The sequence below is a fragment of the Mustela putorius genome, unplaced genomic scaffold (genome assembly GCF_011764305.1).
Source record: "Mustela putorius furo isolate JIRA1106 unplaced genomic scaffold, ASM1176430v1.1 tig00000721_pilon_pilon_pilon, whole genome shotgun sequence".
NCBI classification, from domain to species: Eukaryota; Metazoa; Chordata; class Mammalia; order Carnivora; family Mustelidae; genus Mustela; species Mustela putorius.
In genome coordinates, this window is record NW_025421456.1 from 2879060 (window position 1) to 2903545 (window position 24486).

Genomic DNA, 24486 nt, shown 5'->3' on the forward strand with positions numbered 1-24486 from the left:
GCCTGTACTGGCCTGTATTAAACACTGCATAACCGAATATACTTTATTTTCAAGTACACTTGGAACATTCTCCAGTATTGGCAATAAAGCAAGTCTCAGTAGAAATCAGCAGTGGAATGAAATCTGGGAAGTTAACCATTTGAGAATTAGCAGCTTAACTTCTGAATAACCTGTAAGTCAAAGAAGAAATTATAAGCAAATTAAAAAAAAAAATCTTCTGAATCAATCAAAAATCAACTGAATGAAAATACAACATATTAAAATCTGTGGAATGTAACCGAAGGAGTGGTTAGAAATTTATAACTTTATTCACTTATATTAGGAAAGAAGGGAATTGTAAAAATCAGTTATTTGAGTTCCACCATGAGATGTTAGAAGAGCAAATTAAAAGTAGAGAGGGAATAATATAAAATGGTATAGAAATTTCTAGAAAACAAAAAATAAAAATAGAAAATAGAAAAAAATCAATGAAATCAAAAGTTGGTTCATTGAAAAAAAAACCAACATTGATAACCCTTTAGACTAACTGATAAAATAGTAAGAGATAATACAAGCAATCAAAATTTGGAATGAAAGAGGAGTCCTTACTACAGACCCCAAGGAGCTAAAATAATTATAAGATAATATTATGAACTTTTTTTTTTAAAGATTTTATTTATTTGTCAGAAGAGAACACAAGCAGGGGAAGTGGCAGGCAGAGGGAGAGAAGCAGGCACCCTGCTGAACAAGGAGTGAGATGCAGGACTTGATCCTAGGACCCTGGGATCATGTCCTGAGCCGAAGGTGGACACTTAACTCACTGAGCCATCCAGGCATCCAATATAAGCAACGTTTTTTTTTTTTTTTCCAAAAAAATTAGACAAGTTAGATGAACACATTCCTAGAGAGAGACAAATTATAAAATGTGACTAAAGAAAATATCCAGATTGAAATAAAGTAGTTGAATTATTAATTAAAATTTTTTTTCTAAAAAGACAAACCAAGAAAGAGACTCAATTATAAATAACAAACTGATGGTTACCAGAGGGTGTGGAGGGTATGAGTTAATAGATGAAGATTAAGGAGTGCCCTTGTCTTGAGCACCAAGTAATGTATGGAATTGTTGAATTGCTATATTGTGTACTTGAAACTAATAAAACACTGTATGTTAACTGGAATTAAAAATAAAATTCTTTTCCTAAAGAAAAGCAGAGTGCAGATACAGCTTTACTGGTGAATTCTATCAAACTATATGCAAAAAAAGAAGCACAAATCCTACAAAAAACTAATAAATAGAAGAGAAGAACACTTGCCAATTTTTATGAGGTCACTATAACCCTGATACCAAAACAGGATTTAAACATCACAAAAAATGAAGGCTACAAACTTTATCTTTCCAGAACATAAATGCAAAATTTTTAAGATATTGGCAGAGTAAATCCAGCAGCCCAGAGAAAGGATTATACACCATGACAAAGGAGGTTTGCTCCAAGAATACAAGGTTGATTAAACATCAGAAAATTATTGGATGGGGCATCTGGGTGGCTTAGTGGGTTAAGCCACTGCCTTCGGCTCAGGTCATGATGTTAGGGTCCTGGGATCCAGTCCTGCATTGGGCTCTCTGCTCCGCGGGGAGCCTGCTTCCTCCTCTCTCTCTCTCTCTCTGCCTGCCTCTCTGCCAAATAAATAAATAAAATCTTAAAAAAAAAAAAAAAGAAAAGAAAAGAATTATTGGATGTACTACCATTATATGAATAAAGTCAAGTTCAAAACCCACATAATTACCTCAAAAGATGTCCAAAATGTATTTCACAAAATCCAACAGCTATTCCTGGTAAAAATACTGAATAAGAAATATAAGTAAATTTCCTCCAATGAAAAACCTACAGCTGACATCATGCTTAATGGTGAAAGAATACTCTTCCCCTCACCCCTCTCAAGATTAGGGAAGAAAACAAGAATGTCTGTTCTCATCTCAGTTCTGTTCAACAATACTCTGTATGTCCGAGCAAGTTCAGCAAGTTAAGAAAAAGAAAAGGCGTTGAGACAGAAAGAAACAGAAAAACTCATTTTATTTCTAAATGTAATCTTGTATGCAAAATATCCCATGGAATCTATTAAAAACAACTATATCATATGTGAGTTTAGTACACATTATAAGGACAATAGAGAAAAACAAATTGTGTGTGTGTATATATATATATACACAAAGTGTTCATTCCTAGGAATGAACACTTTTTTTTTTAATTGGGAAAACTTTTCTCCAGAATAGCATAAAAAATGCTTAGAGGTGATTTTAACCAAGTATAAGATCTATACACTGAAAATGATGAAACATTGCTGAGAATAATTGAAGACCTAAATAAATGGAGAAATGTACCATTTAATGGGTTGGAAATAAAACATTTTAGGATGTCACTTCTTGCCAAACTAATCTATGGATTCAAGGCAAACTCTTATTAGAATCCCAGCAAGCTTTTGTGTAGGAATTGATGAGCTGTTCTGATCAAAATTGAAATGTAAATTTAAAGGACATAGAAGAACCAAAACATTTTTAAGATTTTATTTATTTGACAGCGAGAGACACAGTGAGAGAGGGAACACAAGCAGGGGGAGTGGGAGAGGAAGAAGCAGGTTTCCCACTGAGCAGGGAACCTGATGTGGGGCTCGATGCCAGGACCCTGGGATCATGACCTGAGTTGAAGGCAGACGCTTAATGACTGAGCCACCTAGGCGCCCCCCAAATCAATTTCTTAAAAGCAGATTTACCCTACCTACTTTCAAAATTCATCATAAAGCCACAGTAGTCAAGACAATGTATTGCCGTAATGATAGACATATAGATTAATGGAACAGAATAAGAGGTAGAAATAAATCCACACATTTATGGTCAATTAATTTTATATAAAGGTGCCAAGGTGACTTAATAGGAGAAAGAATAGTCTTTTTATTTTTAATAAATAGTGCTGGAACTGTTGGGTATTTGTGGACAAAAAAAAATTTAACTATACATACATACAAAAAAATTAAAATAGATCATATTTCTGAGAGAGCTAAAACTTAAAACTTCCCAAAAGGTATCAAAATATTTGTATTCTTAGGGTAGGAAACAGTTTCTTAGGTGTGATATCAAAAGTACAGTCTATAAAAGAAAAAATTGATCATTTGGACTCCAGAATGTAAAACTTGCTTTTCAAAAGTCATCATTAATGAAAATTCAAGCCATAGACTGGAGGAAAAAATGGACTAATCATACCTTTGATAAAGATCTTGTATCTGTAATAATACATAATGAACTCTTAAAAATCAATATTGAGAGGGCAAACAACCCAGTTTTTAAGAGTAGCAAAGAATATATACAAATGGCTAATACACATATAAAAGATGCTCATCCTCATCGGTCAGTAGGTGTTGACCATATTATACATGCACTAAACTCCAAAACACTATATACTAGGTATTGTTGCAGAGAAACTGGAGAACTCTTGCACTGCCAATGAGAATGTAAAATAGTGTGGTCTCCTTGGAAAATAATTTGGCTGTCTTGCAAAAATAATCATATAGTTACCATGTGATCCAGCATTTTCACTGGTGTCTGTCTAGGAAGAACAGAAACTTATAAATAAATGTTTATAGCAGCATTATTCATAATAGTGCAGAACTGGAAACATTCAGTTGTTCATCAGTTGGTGAATCTATAAACAATATGATAAATCCATATGATGGAGTACTAATCAGCAATGAAATAGATCAAACTACAAATACATGAAACAATATGAATGAATCTGAAAGCATTATGCTAATCAAAAGAAGCCTGACACAAAAGAGTTCATGTTGTGTTCCATCAGTTTTTAGGAAATCTCTAGAAAAAGAAAAACTCTAAAGACAGATAAATTCATGGCTGGCTGGATCTGGGAAAACAGATTGGACTGCAGATGGGCACAGTAGAACTTTTTTTGCAGGTGATAGAATTGGTTTACAACTTGACTGTGGTATGGTTGCATACCTTTATGAGTTTACTAGAAATCAAATTGTATACTTGTGAGTGAATTTATGGTATGTAATTATACTTTAGTAAAGCTTTTTTTTTAAAGTTCATCTATATGTTGATTTATAGAAAACGAAAGAAACCAAAATGATGGTGATTATCTATTATTTGTGCCTTACACACAGATTTTATTTGCTTCTTTATATTTTCTCTACTTTTCAAATTTTCTGTGATGAGTATGATTATTTTAATAAGAAATGTTCAAAAAGTTGTCTTTAAGGAGTGTTGGAAAGGAAAATGTTTAGTTTCAAAAACAATGAGAAAAATAGGAATTCAAAAATATTTTAATTTTTAAAATGTCAAACTTAAGCAAGATTAGGGTTACTTAACTTTTCATAAGCCAAATTCTGCCTATATTCTATAATTCAATTTTTTTTCTTTCTATAGTGTATGTCTGGATCCTATCAAGAAGCTAAAACTTTGCTGAAATCGTACTTGCAGCAACATGGCTATGGCTCCTGGATTGTGAAATCTCCCTGTATAGAGCAATTTAGTATGTGATTTAGGCAATCCATTGTCATATTAAAAATCTTTTGTTTTTTGGTGTCTTTGACTAGTAAATATATTTTAAAAATTTTGGTGGTTTTCAGCTTTCAAAACCAGAGTCTTGCAACAGCAGTGTCCAGAGATTGCTGAAAATAATAATTTATATTAAAATATTGAGTTTTTTCTGTTTTTTTTTTTTGGAAAAATTATTACCTGAGTCAATATGCAGCTATTTTACATTTGTTTTTACAGGCATTATAAAGCCCTTTTTATAGTTTAAAAGAAAATTTCTTTAAAGTTTTTTCTTTTAAGCTATTTAGCAAATATATTCAACATTTTTTCTGGGTATCTCACTCAGGTTGTTTCTTTTTAAATTAAGAATTAGAATCCAGGAATACAAATAGTAATTTTTGCTCATGTGTTGATTAATTCAATAAACATATGAGTGCCTAATATTTGCCAATCACCATGCTTGTGTGATAGTGAAAAACACCATTTCTCATGTCCAAGAAGTTTATGAATGCAAACTGCACATATATATATGCAGAAAAATATAAACATGTTAGAGAATAATTTCATAAATTAGTTATTCTGATTAAAAGTCATCATAAATGCTTTAAATAAGATTGACCATTTTCAAGTGTTGTGTAAGATCCATCCAAATGTGATTTAATATTTATAATTTTGGTAAGTAGGGATTTCTGATAATCAACAAAATATTATTTAGCTTTACATTTATATTTGTTTATACAGTGATTAGATCAAAAGACAAAGTTTGGTTATACTTGAGTTAGGCTAATGTATCTTCAGTGAAATTGTGAGTTTGTTCCATACTTCAGCCTCTTAAACCTATTCCTTAGTTTCATTCACAGATGACTTAAGCATTATTGGTCTCAGACTTTATTCCTCTTAGCTTGGGTCTTTATAATCTCTGTTAAGGTCTGTGTAGTTTTTTGTTTTGTTTTGCCTATTCTAAAAATATCTTTGCAAGACAAATTGATACTAGTTGTTGGCATTCTTTGTTCAGAGTAGAAGCTTGATAAAAGGACTCTAGACTACCTGACATGAAAAGCGGCAATGCTTATTGCCTCTTTTATGTATTATGGTCATATGAGATATTTGCTTGAAGAAAAGCAAACTTCTAAATTCAGACTTCTAAACTTCAACTTTTAAAATTGTTCAAAAGCCACTAAACTAGTTACTTCTAAATTTAAGTCCTCTTTTAGCTCTCAGGTTCTGTTATCTGAGATAAACATTAAAGGATAGATAAAAATTGAGAAAGCTGAAATAGGAGAGAGGATATATTAAAGTTGGAAATAATAATCCAAAGATTAGATGGGAAGTGTCACAGTGTTTGAGGCTAGAGTATAGAACACTGGATGGGAAAGTTGAGGGTTGAGTCTAGCAGATGTTCTCATTTGGGTAGTCAGATGGGAAACCTTGAAGGATATTGTGTAGGAAAGTGACATACATTAAGGCACGATTCCACAACACTTTTTTATTTATTATGGAAATTTCCAAACATAAAAAAATAGAATAGTAAATGAATCCCCATGTACCCATCACTCAGCTTTAGTAATTATTAAAACATAGCAGTCTTATTTTGTATATGTTGGATTATGTTAGAAAAAATGCCAGACAAGTTATTTTTTTTAGTTTTATTTTTCAAGTTTTTATTTAAATTCCAGTTAACACACAGTGTAATGTTAGTTTCAGGTGTACAATATAGTGATTTAATACTTCGGTGTGTCACTTGGTGCTCATCACAACAAGTGCACTCCTTAATCCCCCTCTCCTATTTCACCCATTCCCCCACCCACTTTCCTCTGGTAACCACCAGTTTGTTCTCTATAGTTGAGTCTGTTTCTTGGTTTCTTTCTCATCTGAAAATGCTTTGATACACATCTGTGAGACATGCGAACTCTTTAATACACACATACACACCTTTATAGCCAAAATCCAGTTAGCACACCTTAAAAATTAATAGTAATTCTCCCAGTATCTCTTAAGGGGTGTATAGATTGTTGGAATCAAGATGAAAACCAATATCCATATGTTGGACTTTGTTAAATGTCTGTTAATCTACAGATTTCCTATCACTTCTTTTCTTTTAATTAGTTCCTGGAAAACAAACAAACTACATTTTAGTGCAGTCTTAAGCACGATCTCATTTTTGCTGCTAACATTTCCATGATGTCATTTAGTGTGTTTCTCTGTGATCTGTATTTCCAAAAAAAGTAGTTAAATCTAGATGCTTTCAAATAGAGGTTCAATTTTTTTTTTTTGCAAAAATATAGGTAGTATTGTATACATTCATCACAAGACACAATGTGCGGGTTTTCTCTTTTTGTAGTATTAGCAGTCGTTGATCATTGCCCAGTGCCATTATTTCACTGGAGATTGCAGCTGATAAGTTCTCTCATTGGATGGAATGCTTCTGTTAAAAGAAATGTTTGCTTATAGATGACTTGACCTGTGGTGTAGTTAGCACACAAAGGCTCGATTGGCTCTCTGTCTTTATGTTTTTGAAATAGTTGGTTCTCTATCATTTTTTAAAGTTCACAGTGAGAATTTTTTCAGTATCATTATGAATTCAAACATATTTGTGTTTCACTCATTACAATTCATATTCATATTGTTCTCTTGTGTCAGTTGGAACCTAATATCATTTTGTATCTCAAGTGGAGATACTCAGCAATTGGAAATACAGGTATAGAGACCTTTGAGAAAATTTTAGATTAAGGATAAAAAATTAGGAATCACTTGCAAAGAGGCAGTTCTCAAATTGTGAGAAAAGATGTTTGCTTTTTCTTGAGCATGAAAAAAATATTAGGGCTAGATTCCCAAGAAAGTCTTATATTTTGCATTTGGAAAAATAAGAGGAAGCAACAGATGGGTGAAGAGTGAGGTTGGCAGAAAGAGAAATTTCAAAGAATAGGGTAGGCATTCTCAGGTGCTCTACAGGTCAAGGAGAATGAGAACTACAAAAATATCACTGGAATTGGCAACCACAGTTGTCACAAATGGCTAAAATAGCAGTTTCCCAAGCTAATCGCTAAGAAGAGGTATCACTCCAGGGTGATGAGCAGATCTTGGAAAAGCCCCCAAATCTACATTTTAACAAGTTATTGCAGATAATTTGATGTGGGTAGTACATTGACCACACTGAAAAACACCACCCTGCACAGTAATAAAACATTGGTGGTGGCAGAAAGATTGGCCACAATTAAGGAATAAATAAGAGATGAGGATTTGGAGTCAGTGATTGAATTCAATTCTTTCTTGTAGTGTGGTGGTGAGACTAATATGGCTGTGTTTGGGTTTTTTGGATCTTTTTGCTGTAAGATGGATAGTTCATCAAAGTGCATGAATTTACAGTAGAGCCATCTAATGTGATATTGATGACCTTGGGGGGAGAATAGTGGATGTCAGTTCAGATAATTGGCCTGGTTGCAATCCGATCAACTCTGCTTAGAGAATTTTGGGTGATATGAATGTATTATTGAAATGGCTCAAGCCAAAATTGGTGGAATAAACTATGAGTACATAGAATTAAGTGGAAGTAAAGCAGTTTCACTGAGAATGCGAATATAAGAGAACAGGAGATTGTATTCAGGGTATTTTCAAAGTTCAAACTCATAGGTATTTAACATTCTGGCCTGTATTTTGTCAGGCTTCACCTTCAATCTAACCCAGTTATTAGTTGAAATCTAGGCATAAAAAATAGCTTATGAATTGAGATTTAGTGTTCATTCACTCTGTGAAGGATCTTTGTAGTGCCAGGGATAGCTAGAGCTCTGGACAGTCAACCCTGGCCTTAGGCAGACTTTTGTTGCCCCTATGTTCAATAATGCCATTTTCTTGTCTGTGCCGTGGTATGAAAAATTTAGAAGACAGCATCCTAAATTTTTTTTAAAGATTTTTTAAAAAATTCAATTTAGTTAACATACACTGTATTATTAGTTTCAAGGATAAAATTAAGTGATTCATCGGTTGCATGTAACACCCAGTGCTCATTATATTAAGTGTCCTCCTTAATGCTCAACACTCAGTTACCCCATCTCCCCATTCACCTCCTCTCCAGCAACCCTCAGTTTATTCTCTATAGTTAAGAGTCTCTTATGGTTTGCCTCCCTCTCTGTTTCTCTCTTATTTTATTTTTCCTTCCCTTCCCATTTGTTCATTAGTTCTGTCTCTTAAATCCCACATATGTATGAAATCATGTGTTATTTGTCTTTCTCTGACTTATTTTGCTTAGCATAATACACTCTAGTTCCATCCATGTTGTTGCAAATGGCATGATTTCATTCTTTTTGATAGCTAAGTAGTATTCCCATATCTGTGTATCTATATATATACACCACTTCTTTACCCATTCATCCCTTCATGGATAGCTCAGCTTTTTCAATATTTTGGCTATTGTGGATATTGCTGCTATAAACTTTGGGGTGCATATGTCCTTTATAATCACTTATTTTTTATCCTTTGGGTAAATATGTAGTAGTGCAATGCTGGGTCATAGGGTAGCTCTATTTTTTAACTTTTTGAGGAATCTCCATACTGTTTTCCACAGTGACTGCACCAGTTTGCATTTCCACCAACAGTGCAAGAGGGTTCCCCTTTCTCTGTATCCTCACTAACTAACATCCGTTGCTTTCTGAGTTTTACATTTTAGCCATTCTGTCCAGTGTGAGGTGGTATCTCATTGCGGTTTTGATTTCAGGTTCCCTGATGATGAGTGGTCTTGAGCATTTTTTCATGTGTATGTCTTCTTTGGAGAAATGTCTGTGAATGTCTTCTGCACATTTCTTGACTGGATGTTTTTTTTGTTTTGTTTTGGGGTATTGAATTTGGTGAGTTCCCTTTAGATTTTGGATACTAGACCTTGATTTGATATGTCATTTGCAAATATCTTCTCCCATTCCATAGGTTGCCTTTTAGTTTTCTTAATTGTTTCCTTTGCTGTGCAGAAACTTTTTATCTCGATGAAATCCCAATAGTTCATTTTTACTTTTGTTTCCCTCGCCTGTGGAGACTGTCAGTAGAAAGTTGCTGAGGCTGAGGTCAAAGAGGTTGCTGACTGTGTTCTCCTATAGGATTTTGATGGATTCCTGTCCCACATTTAGGGATTTCATCTATTTTGAATATATTTTGTGTATGATTTTAAGAAAGTGGTCTAGTTTCATTCTTTTGCATGTTTCTTTCCAGTTTTCCAAAAACCATTTGTTGAAGAAATTTGTCTTTTCTTCCCTTTGGATATTTTTTCCTGCTTTGTCAAAGATTAATTGACCATAGAGTTGAGGGTCCATTTCTGGGTTCTTTATTTTGTTCCATTGATCTGTGTGTCTGTTTTTGTGCCTGTACCATATTGTCCTGATGGTCACAGCTTCCTAAACTTCTTAATAAAAAATGTGGTGTTGATCATGTCTTAAGGCTGTCTGGAACAGCTGGGTGGCTCAGTAGGTTAAGCATCTGCCTTCTACCCAGGTCATTATCTCGGGGTCCTAGGATTGAGACTCACGTCAGGCTCTTTGGTCAGAGGGGAGCCTGTTTCTCTTTCTCTCCCTCTGCTTGCTGCTCTACCTGCTTGTGCTTTCTTTTCTCTTTCAAATAAATAAATAAATAAATAAAATCTTTAAAAAAAAAAAAAAAACCACTACCTCTAGGGAATAGAACAGACATTTGTTTATATCTGTGTTAGAAACAATCGAAACAATTTCTTGGTGGGGGGAGGGGTACCCTGGTGACTCTGTCAGTTAAGTGTGTGCCTTTGGTTCAGGTCATTATCCCAGGGTCTTGGAAGGGAGCCCCACATTGGGCTCTCTGCTCAGTGGGGATTCTGCTTCTTCCTCTTCCTCGGCCTACCACTGCCTACTTGTGTTCTCTTTCTGTCAGGTAAATAAATAAACCCTTTAAGGAAAAAAAAGGAAGCTCTTGGTTGGGTGGTACTTTTATTTATTTATTTATTTTTAAAGATTTATTTATTTGACAGACAGAGATCACAGGTAGGCAGAGAGGCAGGCAGAGAGAGGAGGAAGCAGGCTCCTTGCTTAGCAGAGAACCCGATGTGGGGCTCAATCCCAGGACCCTGGGATCATGACCTGAGCCGAAGGCAGAGGCTTTAACCCACTGAGCCACCCAGGTGCCCCTGGGTGGTACTTTTAGATAATTCTGTTTCATTTTGCGCATAAGGTTAAGTCACACAACTGAACATTACTTTAAGGAAGCCTTAGATGAACCTTATGAAAAGTAATTTGAGTAAAATATATGTATTAAATATGTACAAATACTTTGAAAATATTGATGGGGACTAGATATGAATGTTAAGCTTTATAATGACAGTTAATTAAGAATCACTATTACATGCAAATGCAAGTTTATTTTCTTTAGAATGAGCTGAAATTGATGGTCCTAGATAAAGATAATCATTCATTGATGTGAGAAAGGAAAAAGAATATTGTTAGGTAAACAGGAAACATGAGAATTTCCTCTTTAGCAAACTTTTGATCCTGTTACCATCCTATAAATTAAGTTGATTTAAAATGCAGTTTAAGCTGTCACTTCTTATGTCATAATAGATGCCAAAAATAACTGATTTTGTTTGTCTTAGTAGTACCGAAGGAACATCCTGATGACCAAAACAACATTTGTGTTTGGAAATAACATACACCTTTCTGTTAAAAATTCTGCTGAGCCCGAATTGTCTTTCTTTATGAGTATTTGAAGTCTGGATTGTTTTCTGTTTTCATAGAAGCTAAAATTTTTATTTGTTACATAAATCGTGGAGGAAAAGGGTATACTGATCCTGGAAGGTTGGTATTACCATTTAAAACTTAAAAATGAATTATTTCCTGGGAGTTATAGTTTTAATTGTTCTACATCTATTAGTATGCTTGTCAGAGCTTTACCTTGCACTTTGACTGTAATATAGAGAAAATTCACTGTTAGAGAAGAAGCATTCTAATATGTAAATTGTTTGGACATACGACTTAATATAGTTAAGCTACATCTGTGGACGCTTTTCCAAAATTTTAGTAATTTTATTCTATCCACTTTTTAAAATTATTTCTTTAATTGAAAAATACCTAAAAGTACAGTCTTACATCATTTGCAAATTAGACTTTGAATGTTATAGCTCTGACACTGTCAAACTTTACTATATTTGATAATTGAAAAATGTGGTGGTGGCATTGCTTTCAGTGTTCTTTATCATGTTGGAAATCCTTGATTTTTTTTTTTTATTCTACCACAGTTACTCAGTTAATTTACTACTTCCCACTTCTTTAATAATACCCTGTTTTTTAGCCAATTAGAATAATTCTGGTTTTTAAAAATATAGTCTGTCTTTCCTGCTGTATTGTCTAATACTCTTCCCTCAACTCTGTGAGAACAGTATCTCCAATCCATCTTATATATGACAACTTATATTTATAGCAGTCTGTTTTAAATTGATAACAACCTAAGTTGAAAGCATTCTGAAGCTCTACATTTTTACTCCACCAACCCACATTATATGTTTTTGATGTCACAGCTTACGTCTTTTTATTCTTTAACTAATTATTGTAGTTAGTTATTTTTCCCACTTTTGTCTTTTAATCTTCATCTTATCCTTAAAATTAATCTACTACCTTTAATATACATTAAACAAATCCCTTTAAACTTTCTTGTAGGGTGTTCGGTGGTATGAACTTCTTTATCCTTTAGCTTTTGCTTATCTGGAAGACTATATCTCCTTCAATTCTGAAGAACAATTTGAAGAGTATTTCTGGTTAGCAAGTTTTTTTTCTCTCAACTCTTTTACTATATCATGCCATTCTCTTCTACCTGCAAAACTTTCTGCTGAAAAACCTGCTGATACTCTTTTGGGGATTTCCTTATACATAACAATTTGTTTTTCTCTTGCTACTTTTTTTTTAAATTTATTTTTTATTTATTTTCGACATAACAGTATTCATTATTTTTTCACCGCACCCGGTGCTCCATGCAATCCGTGCCCTCTATAATACCTACCACCTGGTACCCCAACCCCCACCCCCCCTCCACTTCAAACCCCTCAGATTGTTTTTCGTTTTGACATTTTTTATTGTTGTTAGTCACCATACAGTACATCAATAATTTTTGATGTAGTGTCCAAGACTCATTGTTTGCATATAACACCCAGTGCTCCATGCAATATGTGCCTTCCTTCCCACCATCAGGTTCACCCATCCCCCTACCTCCCTTCCCTCTAAAACACTCAATTCGTTTCTCAGAGTCCATAGCCTCTCATGTTGTCTCCTCCTCCAATTTCCCCCGTTTCACTTTTCCTTTCTTTCTCCTAATGTCCTCCTTGTGAGTCCTTATGTTCCACATGTAAATAAGTGAAACCATATGATAATTGACTTTGTCTGCTTGACTTCTTTCACTCAGCATAATCTCATATGGATGGGACTGGAAGTTTTGACATTTTAATTATAATGTGTCTTGGTGTGGTCTCTCTTGGTTCACCTGAGCTGGAACTCTTTGGACTTCTTGGGTCTGGATGTCTGTTTCTTTCCTCAGGTTGGAGAAGTTCACAGCCATTATTCTTCATATAACTTACCCTTTCTTTCTCCTTCTGGAACTTCTGCAGTGCAGATATTGGCCCACTTGAGATTGTCCCACAAGTCTTAAACTGACATAATTTGTTTCATTCTTTTTTCTTTTTGCTGCTCTGATTGGGTGGGTTCTACTGCCCTGTGTTTAGATTCACCCATTGTTTCTTCTGCCTTACCTAGTTTGCTATTGAGTCCCTCTATTGTATCTTTCAGTTCACTTATTGTAGTCTTCAGTTCTCTGGCTTCTTTTTGGTACTGTCTTATATATTTCTGTCCCTTTGGTTAAAACTTTTACTTTGTTTTTTCATTCTTGAGCTCAGTGAGCATTTTTATATCCATTGTTTTGTACTTTACCAGGTAAATAACATCTCCATTTCATTAAGGACTTTTTGAGGTTTCATTTTGTTCTTTATTTGAAATATACTCCTTTGTTTCTTCATTTTTTTTGAATCTCTGGTTGGTTTCTGTGTATTAAATAAAACAGTATTGTAGGAGTGGCTTCGGGTAAGGGATGAAACTTATCGTTCAACCTTGTCTTAGCTCTTACTGTCTAGCTTTTGTGATTGTCCAAGCAGTCTATTTCTTTAAAGGTTGTTTGTTTTATTTTTTAGTTTGTTTTTGAGTTGTTGTTTAGATTCCAGTTAATGGCACACCATCAACTACTGGAAACTTTATATATATCTGTATATATACACACACACACACACACACACACACACACACATATAAACAAAGTATGCTTTATTTCAGTACATTACTGAAATTCTGTTTTATTTTTAATAGCTCCCAGTAGTTGAGGGTGTACTAAAACCTTTCAGTGTCTCAATGGAGGATCTCAAATCTCATTGTAAGCCAGCCCCTCAGGCAATAGCTTCAAATGTATGTATAAATATATATAGTCATGTGTGACTACAAGCATAAGTCCTGCTGGCCCCAGAGACAGGTAATCTGGGGGTATCTTCTGGGCAGCAGTCATAAAAATTGGGGTTCCAAATAAGTGTATAAGCTCCTTTCTGGGAGATACTAGTGAGCTGTAGCAAGGTAGGGATAGAGTGCAATGACCGTGTTCTCCAATTTATGCTCCCTGAAATGACCTCTGTAGCCTCTAGACATACCAAACCTGAAGCCTGTTACTAAGGTTGAAACTCCAGGACTAGTAAGTAGGCCTCTTCCACAGAAAGCCTGGGGGTATTTTATTTGTATTTTAGTCTGCTATCAGTGCAGTGCTCTTGGAGTGGTAACCTCCGAAGAACTGTTTCTCTGTTTCTTTGACTGTTACAGTCCCAGAGAACCCAGGATCCCAAGTTCCCCAAGCTCCCCCTGCCTCCCACAACCAGCCACAAGCACCAGATGAGCATGGGGTGGCAACCACAAACACTGTCACCAGCTGTAAACGTAAGGATACCAGATGTGTGGAAGCTCCATTCCAGGAGATACTGCCACTCTGGAGTGTGGCAGAGGGAGAACACAAAGACGTTTTGGTTGGAATGAGGCAGAAAGGCCAAAGATGACACACCTGCTGCAAAAAAGAAAGAAAAAAAGATGATACTCACTGACTTTAGCAAGGCAGGTGGAGAGCAAGAACATGGCACCTGCTAGCCTCTGTCCCTGCAGAGTATTCCAGAAAGCCCCTGACCCTCAGACTGGTGCTTTAAAATTAAGGAGTCTTCTTTGTGAAAGGTTGCTTCTGTGCTGGGCCCTGGAACACCTGGGTCTGTGCATGAGCCCTTTGAAAACTATTCTTCAGTTGGCCACTGCCCCCACAGGTTTCCTGGGCAAGAGTCCTGTTGGTATTCAAAGCCAGATATTTTGGGAGCTTGTCCCTCAGATGCTGGTTTTAAAAGTTGGGGTGCCTGATGTGGGGTACAGACTCTCTTCTCCTCAGGGAGATGCTGTACATTTTGAATTCTCTCCCAATTCTGGTTAACTGTTCTGGGATGAGATTTATGGTGAGGTTGTGTCTCTCCTTTTCCCTACCTTGCTTTGATATTGCTTCCCTCCTACTTGCCCAATGTGAGGGAGCTGTTCTGACAGTTTTCTTCAGAGAAAATTATTCTACAATCTGTAGGTTCAATGTGCCTGTAAGAGGAAGTCAGTTGAGGATCTATGTTCCATCTTGAACTGGAAACTCTCCAGTCCATTTTAATCAAAATTCTTCCATTTTAGCTATAGCTTATAAAGTTATATAAATATAAATAAAACTTTTCCATGAAATTTATCTGAACCTTTCAGTTTTAAATATCTTATCTCTGAACTCCTATATATTCTGCCCCTATATTACTACATTTATTTTTACACTTTTATTACTAAATTGTAAATTTATTCATTTTTTTTTACTTATTGCTTTTTGGACGATGACTTTCCTATAGTAATTAGTTAGTATTTATTTGAAAACTGCAATCAATTTTTAAAAATTTTTTTCCCAAAAATGAAAGATACAGCTATCCTTCATATCTAGAAACAGTAAAATTTACTATTACAGAAATTTGGAGCATTTCTGGCTTCCTTAGCTATATGTTCTTTTATATAAACAATTATCTTGTTTAATCATTTATTGCTAGAATTTTAATTACCACACCTCCTATAGAACTGTGTACTTATAAACATAATTGCATTTTTAGAAGCCAAGAACTTTTTAAATTATTATAGTATGTGACACAAAGTTTCATGTGTTCTTTTTTAAATAAAGGAATTATTTTTCCTTTCAGAATTTTAAAAACTCTTATTTTGAAATAATTATAGGCTCATAAGTTAGTTGAATAAGTAGTACAGAGAGATCATGTGTACCCATTACCCACCTTCCCTTAATGGTGCATTTAGTTAGTTAATTATAGAGAATTATCAAAACCAGGAAATTGACATAGGCACAATACTATTAAGTAGACCACAGAACTTAGATTTCATCAATTATCATTTATACTTCCTTTTTCATGTGTATGGTTATATGAAATATTTTCATATGTATATATGGATAAAATTACCACCACAAAATAAATATGTTCCATCGCTACAAGGAACTCCCTTAGGCTTTATCATCAAGTCTTCTCACCAACCTCTAGCAATCTCTATATATAATGTTTTCACTCTGAGAATGTTGTATAAATGGAATCATATATATACTATTTGGAAATTGGCTTTTTTCACTCACGATGATGACCTTGAGATTAATCCAAGTTCTTGAGTATATCAACAGTTTGTTCTTTTTTATAGATGAATAGTATTCCATTTAGTATATTATCACAATTTCTTTTATCCCTTTACCATTCAAGGACATTTGGGTTGTTTCCAGTTTTGCCTGTTGTAAATAAAGCTGTAATGAACATACATGCATTTTTTATTGTTAACAAAAATATACAAAAGGAAATTTACTGTTTTAGCCAATACAATTTAGTTCTGTACAATTTAATGGTACTAAATACATTCACAGTGTTGGGCAACCATCACCATTACCCATTTCTGGAACTTTCTAAATCCTCATCATCACAAATAGAAGTTTTGTACTCACTAAACAATAGCTACTACTACTCCTTCTTTCCCCCAACCCTCAGGTGAGTAGTAGTCTATTTTTTGTCTCTCTTGAGTTTGCTAATTCTAGGTACCTCATATAAGTGGAATCATACAGTATTTGTCCTTTTGTGTTTTTGTCTTATTTCACATAGCATAATGTTTTCAAGGTTTGCTTATGCTATAACATGTATCAGAATTTCCTTTTTAAGGCTGAATAGTATTTTATTGTGTAGATACACTGCATTTTTTGTTTATCCATCTGATGATGGGCATTCGGCTTATTTCCATCTTTGAGCTATTGTAATTTAAAAAGAAACATTCAATTGATCTGGCAGTATTACTGAAGACTATTTTTTCCTCACTGAATTATAGTTGCACATCTAGTATAACTTTATATACATTGGTCCTTTTTCCCTCCACTGCTCTATCAATCAGTTCCACACTCTTATTTACTGAGTAGCTTTTAATGTCTTGATATTTTGCAATATGAACCTTCCAACTTTGTTTTTCTCTAGGAAGATCTTAGCTATTTTATTTTACTAATTTATGTATTTACATTTTATTTTCATAAATTTTAACTACAAAGTCAGGGTAATTTTTTGTAAGAAAGAAAATTAAGTAACTTCAGTTCTTTAAAAAGTTTTTTTTTAAGATTTTATTTATTTGACAGAGATCACAAGTAGGCAGAGAGGCAGGCAGAGAGGGAAGCAGACTCCCTGCTGAGCAGAAAGCCTGATGGGGGCTCGATCCCAGGACCCTAGGACCATGACTGGAGCCAAAAGCAGAGGCTTTAACCCACTGAGCCACCCACGTGCCCCTAAAAATTTTAATTCCAGTATACTTAACATACAGTGTTACATTAGATTCAGGTGTATAGTATAGTGATTCAGTAGTTCTGTACATTTCTCAGTGTTCTTCAAGGTAAGTGTACTCTTAATCTCCTTCATCTATTTCACCCATACTCTTTCCCACTTCCCCTTTGGGAACCATCAGTTTGTTCTCTATAGTTAAGTGTCTGTTTTTTAGTTTGTGTCTTTTTTTCTTTGTTTATTTGCTTTCTTAAATGTCACATATGAGTGAAATCATATGGTATTTCTCTTTGACATAGCTTGGCATTTTACTCTCTAGATTCTTTCATATTTTTGGAAATGGCCAAGATTTTACTCCTTTTTATGGCTGAATATTCTAGCGAATGTGTGTGTATGTCTGTGTGTGTCTATACATACACACACCATTACCTTAGCCATTCAACTATCTCTGGATACTGGGCTGCTACCATACTTTGGCTTTTGTGAACAATACTACAGTAAACATAGAGGTGCATATATCCTTTTGAATTAGTGTATTCTTTGGGTGAATATACAGTAGTGGAATCAGTGGATCATGTGATAATTCTGTTTTTAATTTTGGGGGGAACCTCCATACTGTTCTCCACAGTGGCTGCACCGGTTTGCATTCCCACTGACAGTGCATCTTTTTCTTCACATCCTTGCCAACACTTGTTTCTTGTGTTTTGATTTTAGTTATTCTGACAGGTGTTAGGTGATACCTCATTGCAGTTTTGATTTGCAATTCCCTGATGATGAATGATGTTGAGCATTTGTTCATGTGTCTGTTGACCATCTGTATGTCTTTGGACAAATATCTATTCATATCTTATGTCCATTTTTAAATGCATTACTACTTTTTTGAGTGTTGAGTTTTAGAAGTTCTTTTTGTATTTTGGAAACTAATACTTTATGGGATACATCATTTGAAAATATCTTCTCCTGTTCAGTAGGTTGTCTTTTAATTTTATCATCTTTGCTGTGCAGAGCTTTTTATTTGGATGTCCCAATTGTTTATTTTTGCTTTTGTCTCCATTGTCTCAGAATTATCTAGAAAATATTGCTATGGCTAATACCAGAGAAATTACTGCTTGTGCTCTCTTCTAGGACCATTGTAGTTTCACGTCTCACATTTAGGTCCTTAATCCATTTTGAGTTTATTTTTGTGTATAGTATTATAATGTGGTAGTTTCATTCTTCTGCCTGTTGTCTGGTTTTCCCAACACCAATTGCTGAAGATACTGTCTTTTTCCCATTCTATATTGGTGCCTCCTTTGTTGAGGATTAATTGAGCCATATAATCATGGTTTATTTCTGGGCTCCATTCTATTTATCGATGCACTATTTTTGTGCCAGTATCTACTGTTTTGATTGCTTCATATTTTTAGTATATCTTCACTCCTGGGATTGTGATACCTCTAGTTTTGTTCTTTTTTGGATTACTTTGGTGGTTCATGGTCTTTTGAGGTTCCATACTAATTTTACAATAATTGTCCTCATTCTATGAGAAATGCTCTTGCTATTTTGATAGGGATTGCTTTAAATCTGTAGACTGCTTTGAGTAGTAACACATTTAATATTTGTCATCCTAACCCACGAGCATGGAATATTTGTTTGTGTCATCTCTAGTTTCTTTAGGGCTTATAATTTTCAAGAGTACAGGTCTTTCACCTCCTTGGTTAAGTTTATTCCTAGGCATTTGGATATTTTTTGTGTGAATGTAAATAGGATAGTTTTCTTAATTCCTCTTTCTGCTACTTCATTATTAGTGTATATAAATGCAATGCGTTTCTGTATATTGATTTTGTGTCTTGTGACTTTTCTGAATTCTTTTTTTTTTTAAGATTTTTATTTATTTTTAGAGTGAGACAGTTGGAGGGGAGGAGCAGAAGGAATGGGAGAAGAAAGGGGGAAGGAGTCTCAAGCAGTCTCTGGGGGTCTTTTATATATAGCACCATCTGCAAGTAGTGGAAGTTTTATTTCTTTCTTACCAATTTGAATGCCTGTTAATTCTTCTTATCTGATTGCTGTGGCTAGGACTTCCAGTACTGTGAAGGAGTCTCAAGCAGTCTCTGGGGGTCTTTTATATATAGCACCATCTGCAAGTAGTGGAAGTTTTATTTCTTTCTTACCAATTTGAATGCCTGTTAATTCTTCTTCTTATCTGATTGCTGTGGCTAGGACTTCCAGTACTGTGTTGAATTAAAGTGGGAATGGACATCCTTGTCTTATTCCTGACCTTAGGGGCTAAACTATTAGCTTGTCACCGTTGACTATGATGGTCTTTGTTATGTTGAAGCATGTTCCCTCCAAACCTACGGTTACTGAGGGTTTTTATCATGAATGGATGTTGTACTTTGTCAAATGCTTTATCTGCATCTATTGAAATGATTATTTTCTATTCTTTTATTGATATGTATTATGTTGATTGATTTATAAATATTGAATCACCCCTTACATCATAGGAATAAATCCCACTTGATTGTGGTGAAAGATTTTTTAATGTATTGTTGGATTCAGTTTGCTAAAATTTTGTTGAGAATTTTTGCATCTATGTTCATCTGAGATATTGGCCTATAGTTCTCTTTTTTCATAGTGTCTTTATCTAGTTTTGTTATCAGGGTAATGCTTGCCTCAAAGAATGAATTTGAAAGCTTTCTCTTCCATGTTTTGGAATAGTGGAGAATGAGTATTAATTCTTCTTTAAATGTTTGGTAGAATCTGCCTGTGAAACCATCTGGTCCTGGACTTTTGTTTGTTGGAAGTTTTTAAATTACTGATTCAGTTTCCTTGCTGGTAGTTGGTCTGATAAAATTTTCTGTTTCTTCCTGTTTCAGTTTTGGAAGATTATATGTTTCTAGGAATTTATCCATTTCTTCTCCATTGTCCTAATATGTTGGCATATAGTTTTTCATATATTCTCTTAATCCTTTGCATTTCTGTAGTGTTGATCCTTATTTCTCCACTTTCATATCTGATTTCATTTGAGTCCTGTCTTTTTGTTCTTGATGAGTCTGGTTAAAGGTTTATCAATTTTGTTATCTTTTCAAAGAAACCAGCTCCTGGTTTTATGGATCTGTTCTGTTGTATTTTTAGTTCCTATTTCACTTATTTCTGCTCTAATTTTTATTGCTTCCTTCCTTCTGGTTTTGAGTTTTGTTTGTTTCTCCTTTTCTTGCTCCTTTATGTGTGTAGTTAAGTTGTTTGAGATTTTTCTTCCTTAGGTAGGCCTGTATTACTATAAACTTCCCTCTTAGAACCTCTTTTGCTGCATTCCAAAGGTTTTGAACCATTGTGTTTTCATTTTCATTTGTCTACTGTATTTTTTAAATTTCTTATTTGATTTTTTTTGTTTGTTTGGTCAACCCATTCACTGTTTAGTAGCATGTTATTTGACCTCTATGTATTTGTGCTGTTTTCAGATTTCTTTTTTTTTTTTTTAAAGATTTTATTTATTTATTTGACAGAGATCACAAGTAGGCAGAGAGGGAAGCAGAGAGAGAGGAGGAAGCAGGCTCCCTGCCGAGCAGAGAGCCCGATACGGGGCTCAATCCCAGAACCCTGAGATCATGACCCGAGCTGAAGGCAGAGGCCTAACCCACTGAGCCATCCAGGCGCCCCTGTGGTCGATTTCTAATTTCACAATATTGTGGTCCAAAAAGATTCATTATATGACTTTGATCTTTTTTAATTTGTTGAGACCTCTGTTTTGTGGCCTAATAGGTGATCTGTTCTGGAGAATATTCCATGTGCACTTGACAAAATATATATTTGCCTTGGCTATTTTAGATTCCTTGTATTTCCATATAAATATTAAGTCTCACTTTCTTGGTTTTATGTCGCTTTCACCACATACACACATTTAAAATTTGAAAGTTTGAATGGGATTGCATTAACACTATAGATAATTGAATACTATGTTTTATAATTCATGAATGTAGTATATGCTTTATTAGGTCTTTCTTTTAGTAATGTTTTTGAGGAGGAGATACATATATTTCAGCACATCTGTTCCTAATTTTTTAATATTTTTGTGCTATTACAAATGGTATTGTTGTTAAATTTTCCTTATCTGTCTGAGGATGTCATATAGAATACAATTTAATTTTTGTATATTAATCTTAACTACTAGTTACTATGTTCACCCATTTAATATTTTATAGTCGATTCTTTTGGATATTCTATTTATACACATATTTGTGAAAAGTTATAATTTTATGTCTTTATAATAATTTACTTCTTTCTTGTTAAATTTGTTAGAACATCCACTACACTACTGAATAGAAATGGCAGTATATATCCTAAATCTCAAACTTAATCTCAAATTTAGTATTCTGTATTTTATCATTAACATACTAGCTGTGGTTGTTGTGACAAAGATACTCAGATGAAGGAAATTCTCTTCTAGTCTTACTTTTCTGGACACTTTTTATTTCAGTTCTCTTAAATGATATTTATACATAATTGAATTGATACATGTAGTCTATATAAGTTTATTTTTTCTGTATGCAGTGAGTTACATTTTGTTTTTTAACATCAAGCCAGTCTTATATTCCTAATTTGGTCACACATGTTACCTTATATATATAACATTGATTTTATCAATATTTTATTAAAGTTTTTTGAATTTGTGTTTATCATAGATATTGGCCTATACTTGATCTTTCTAGTAATGTTAGTTTGGTGGCAGGGTTATGCTAGCTTTATAGAATGATTTTTGAAGTCTCCTTTCTTTTTCTTTTTTTTTTTTCAAGATTTTATTTATTTATTTGGCAGAGAGGCAGGCAGAAAGAGAGGGGGAAGCAGGCTCCCTGCTGAACAGAGAGCCCGATGCAGGGCTCGATCCCAGGAACCTGAGATCATGATCTGAGCCGCTGAAGGCAGAGGCTTAATCCGCTGAGCCACCCAGGTGCCCCTCCTTTCTTTTTCTACTTTCAGATTGTTTGTATTTATTCCTTTAATATTTGGAATAATAAGACAGAAATGCTCTTTAGTCCTGAGGTTTCCTTCATGGGAAAGTTTTCAACTGCAGAATCATTTCCCATTATTTTTTACTATTTTTTAACTTGTCTCCCTTTCCTCCTCTTCTGGTATTCCTATTATGTACACATTAAATCATTTGATATTCAAAAAGTAATTGAGTTTCTGTTTACTTTTTTTTTTTTTTTTAAGATTTTATGTATTTGAGAGAGAGGCGGCGATAGCAACAGAGAGCATGAGCAGGGAGGAGAGGGAGAGGCAGGCTCCAGTCCCCACTGAGCAGGGATCCCAATGACCATGGGATCATGACCTGAGCCAAAGGCAGACAGATACTCAACCGCCTGAGCCACCCAGGCACCCCCACTCATTTACTTTTTATTCAGCCTTTTTTTGTTTTGTGTTTTAATGTCATTGTTTCTCTGGAATTTACTTTAGAGTATATTTAAGTTCATTGATCTTTGGTGTCTTTTTAAGCCCAGCTAGTGAATTTTTCATTTCATGTATTTTTCAATTGTAAAATTTATGTTCTAGCATTTGGTTCTTTTTTTTTTTTTGCTTTTTAAATTGTTTTGTTTTTACAGTTTACATTTCTCTCAGATTCTCTGTTTCCTCACTGTGTTCAACTTGTCCTTTAAATCTTGGACTTATTTATAATTGTGAATTCCATCATCTCTGTCATTTGCTTTTCTGCTTCTGTTGAGTTTTTTTTTCTGCCCATCATAGGTAACATTTTCATGGTTTTTTTGCATGCCTATTCATTTTTTATTTATGCTGGATTGGGTTTTGTTATTTTTGTTTATTTTTGTTTCAAGTTTTTATTTAAATATTAGTTAACATAAAGTGTAATATTAGTTTCAGGAGTAAAATTTCATAATTCATCACTTACATGTAACACTCATTGCTCATCACAATAAACACCCTCCTTAATATCCCATCCCCCACCTCCCTCTAGCAACCCTCAGTTTTTTGTCTTTGTAGTTAAGAGTCTGTTTCATGGTTTGCCTTCTTTTTTTTTCCTGCCCTATGTTCATCTGTTTTCTTTCTTAAATTCCATATATGAGTAAAATCATATGGTATTTGTTTTTTGTGACTGACTTATTTCACGTAGCATAATACACTCTAGCTCCATCCATCATGTTGTCTTGTTTTAGGCAATGTTGAATTTTGTTCTGGAATAGAATTAATTTACTTGTGGATATTCTTGAATCTTTCAAGACTTGCTTTCCAGCTTTGTTAGGGCATGTCTAGAGTGGTCCTTAAAACAAGGCTAGATTGGTCCAAAATCTAAGTCCTGGTCTTTTTAGGATTTCTACCAAGTTTCCAAGGGGTTCAGTAAGGTTTCTCTACTCTGCCTTGTTAGAATTTGAGCATCTACATCAAAAATTAATGATGTACTATATGTTGGCTAACTGAACATAAAAAAAAAAAGAATTGGAGCATCTTCTAATCTTAGACAAGCTTTTGTGGTTGTTTAGATCACAATTTATAAGGATACATGCCTTCCCTATTAGTAGTTCTTTGATTAGCCTCGTGGAATCTCACCTCTAAATAACCACAGCTTAGTATTCAGCCGAAAATAGAAAAGAAAAAATGACAGTCTTTTATACATATTTCTGTAGCTCCTTACTATACCACTCTCTTTTCTCCACAGTGCTGCACCACAAATTTCACTTGTTTCAGTAACATTGAAACTCTCTCTTGCTTTAACTCAGTGAGGTGGCTTTGCCCTAGGACTCACCTTATTTTTGTTCATTTTCTTGTGTCTTATTTCTATATTGCCTGTTCTTCACTGCTCAACTTTTATGGTTATAAGAGACTAATCTGGTACCAGTTACTCAAATCTGGAAAGCAGATGTCTTGTTATATGCATTTTGAAGCTATGGAATTATTAAATGGATCAAATTTGGTTGTTATATCTTCTTATGGAGTGAAGTCCTGTCATGAAATTTATCTCTATTTATGTTATCTCTATTTATATATATCTCTATATCTTTTTCTTTAAGATCCCATTTTTTAATACATAAAGGTAGCTTTATTTTTTCTTTTTCTTTAATATCTTAATTTTGTGTGTGTGTTTTTTTTT

At 34.2% G+C, this 24486-nt stretch overlaps 1 protein-coding gene across 4 annotated transcripts in view; it reads left to right on the top strand.

Annotated features, from left to right (window-relative positions):
* ADAD1 (adenosine deaminase domain containing 1) overlaps positions 1-24486 on the top strand; it is a 109026-nt gene that overhangs the window by 53759 nt on the left and 30781 nt on the right. For 3 of the 4 annotated variants that reach the window (XM_004747971.3, XM_004747970.2, XM_045083615.1), the window contains exon 12: positions 4415-4520. In XM_004747971.3, the coding sequence (XP_004748028.1) occupies positions 4415-4520 (106 nt within the window). Of the gene's footprint in view, positions 1-4414; positions 4604-24486 lie in introns of those variants that run through there. The other variant, XM_004747972.3, reaches the window with a different exon arrangement.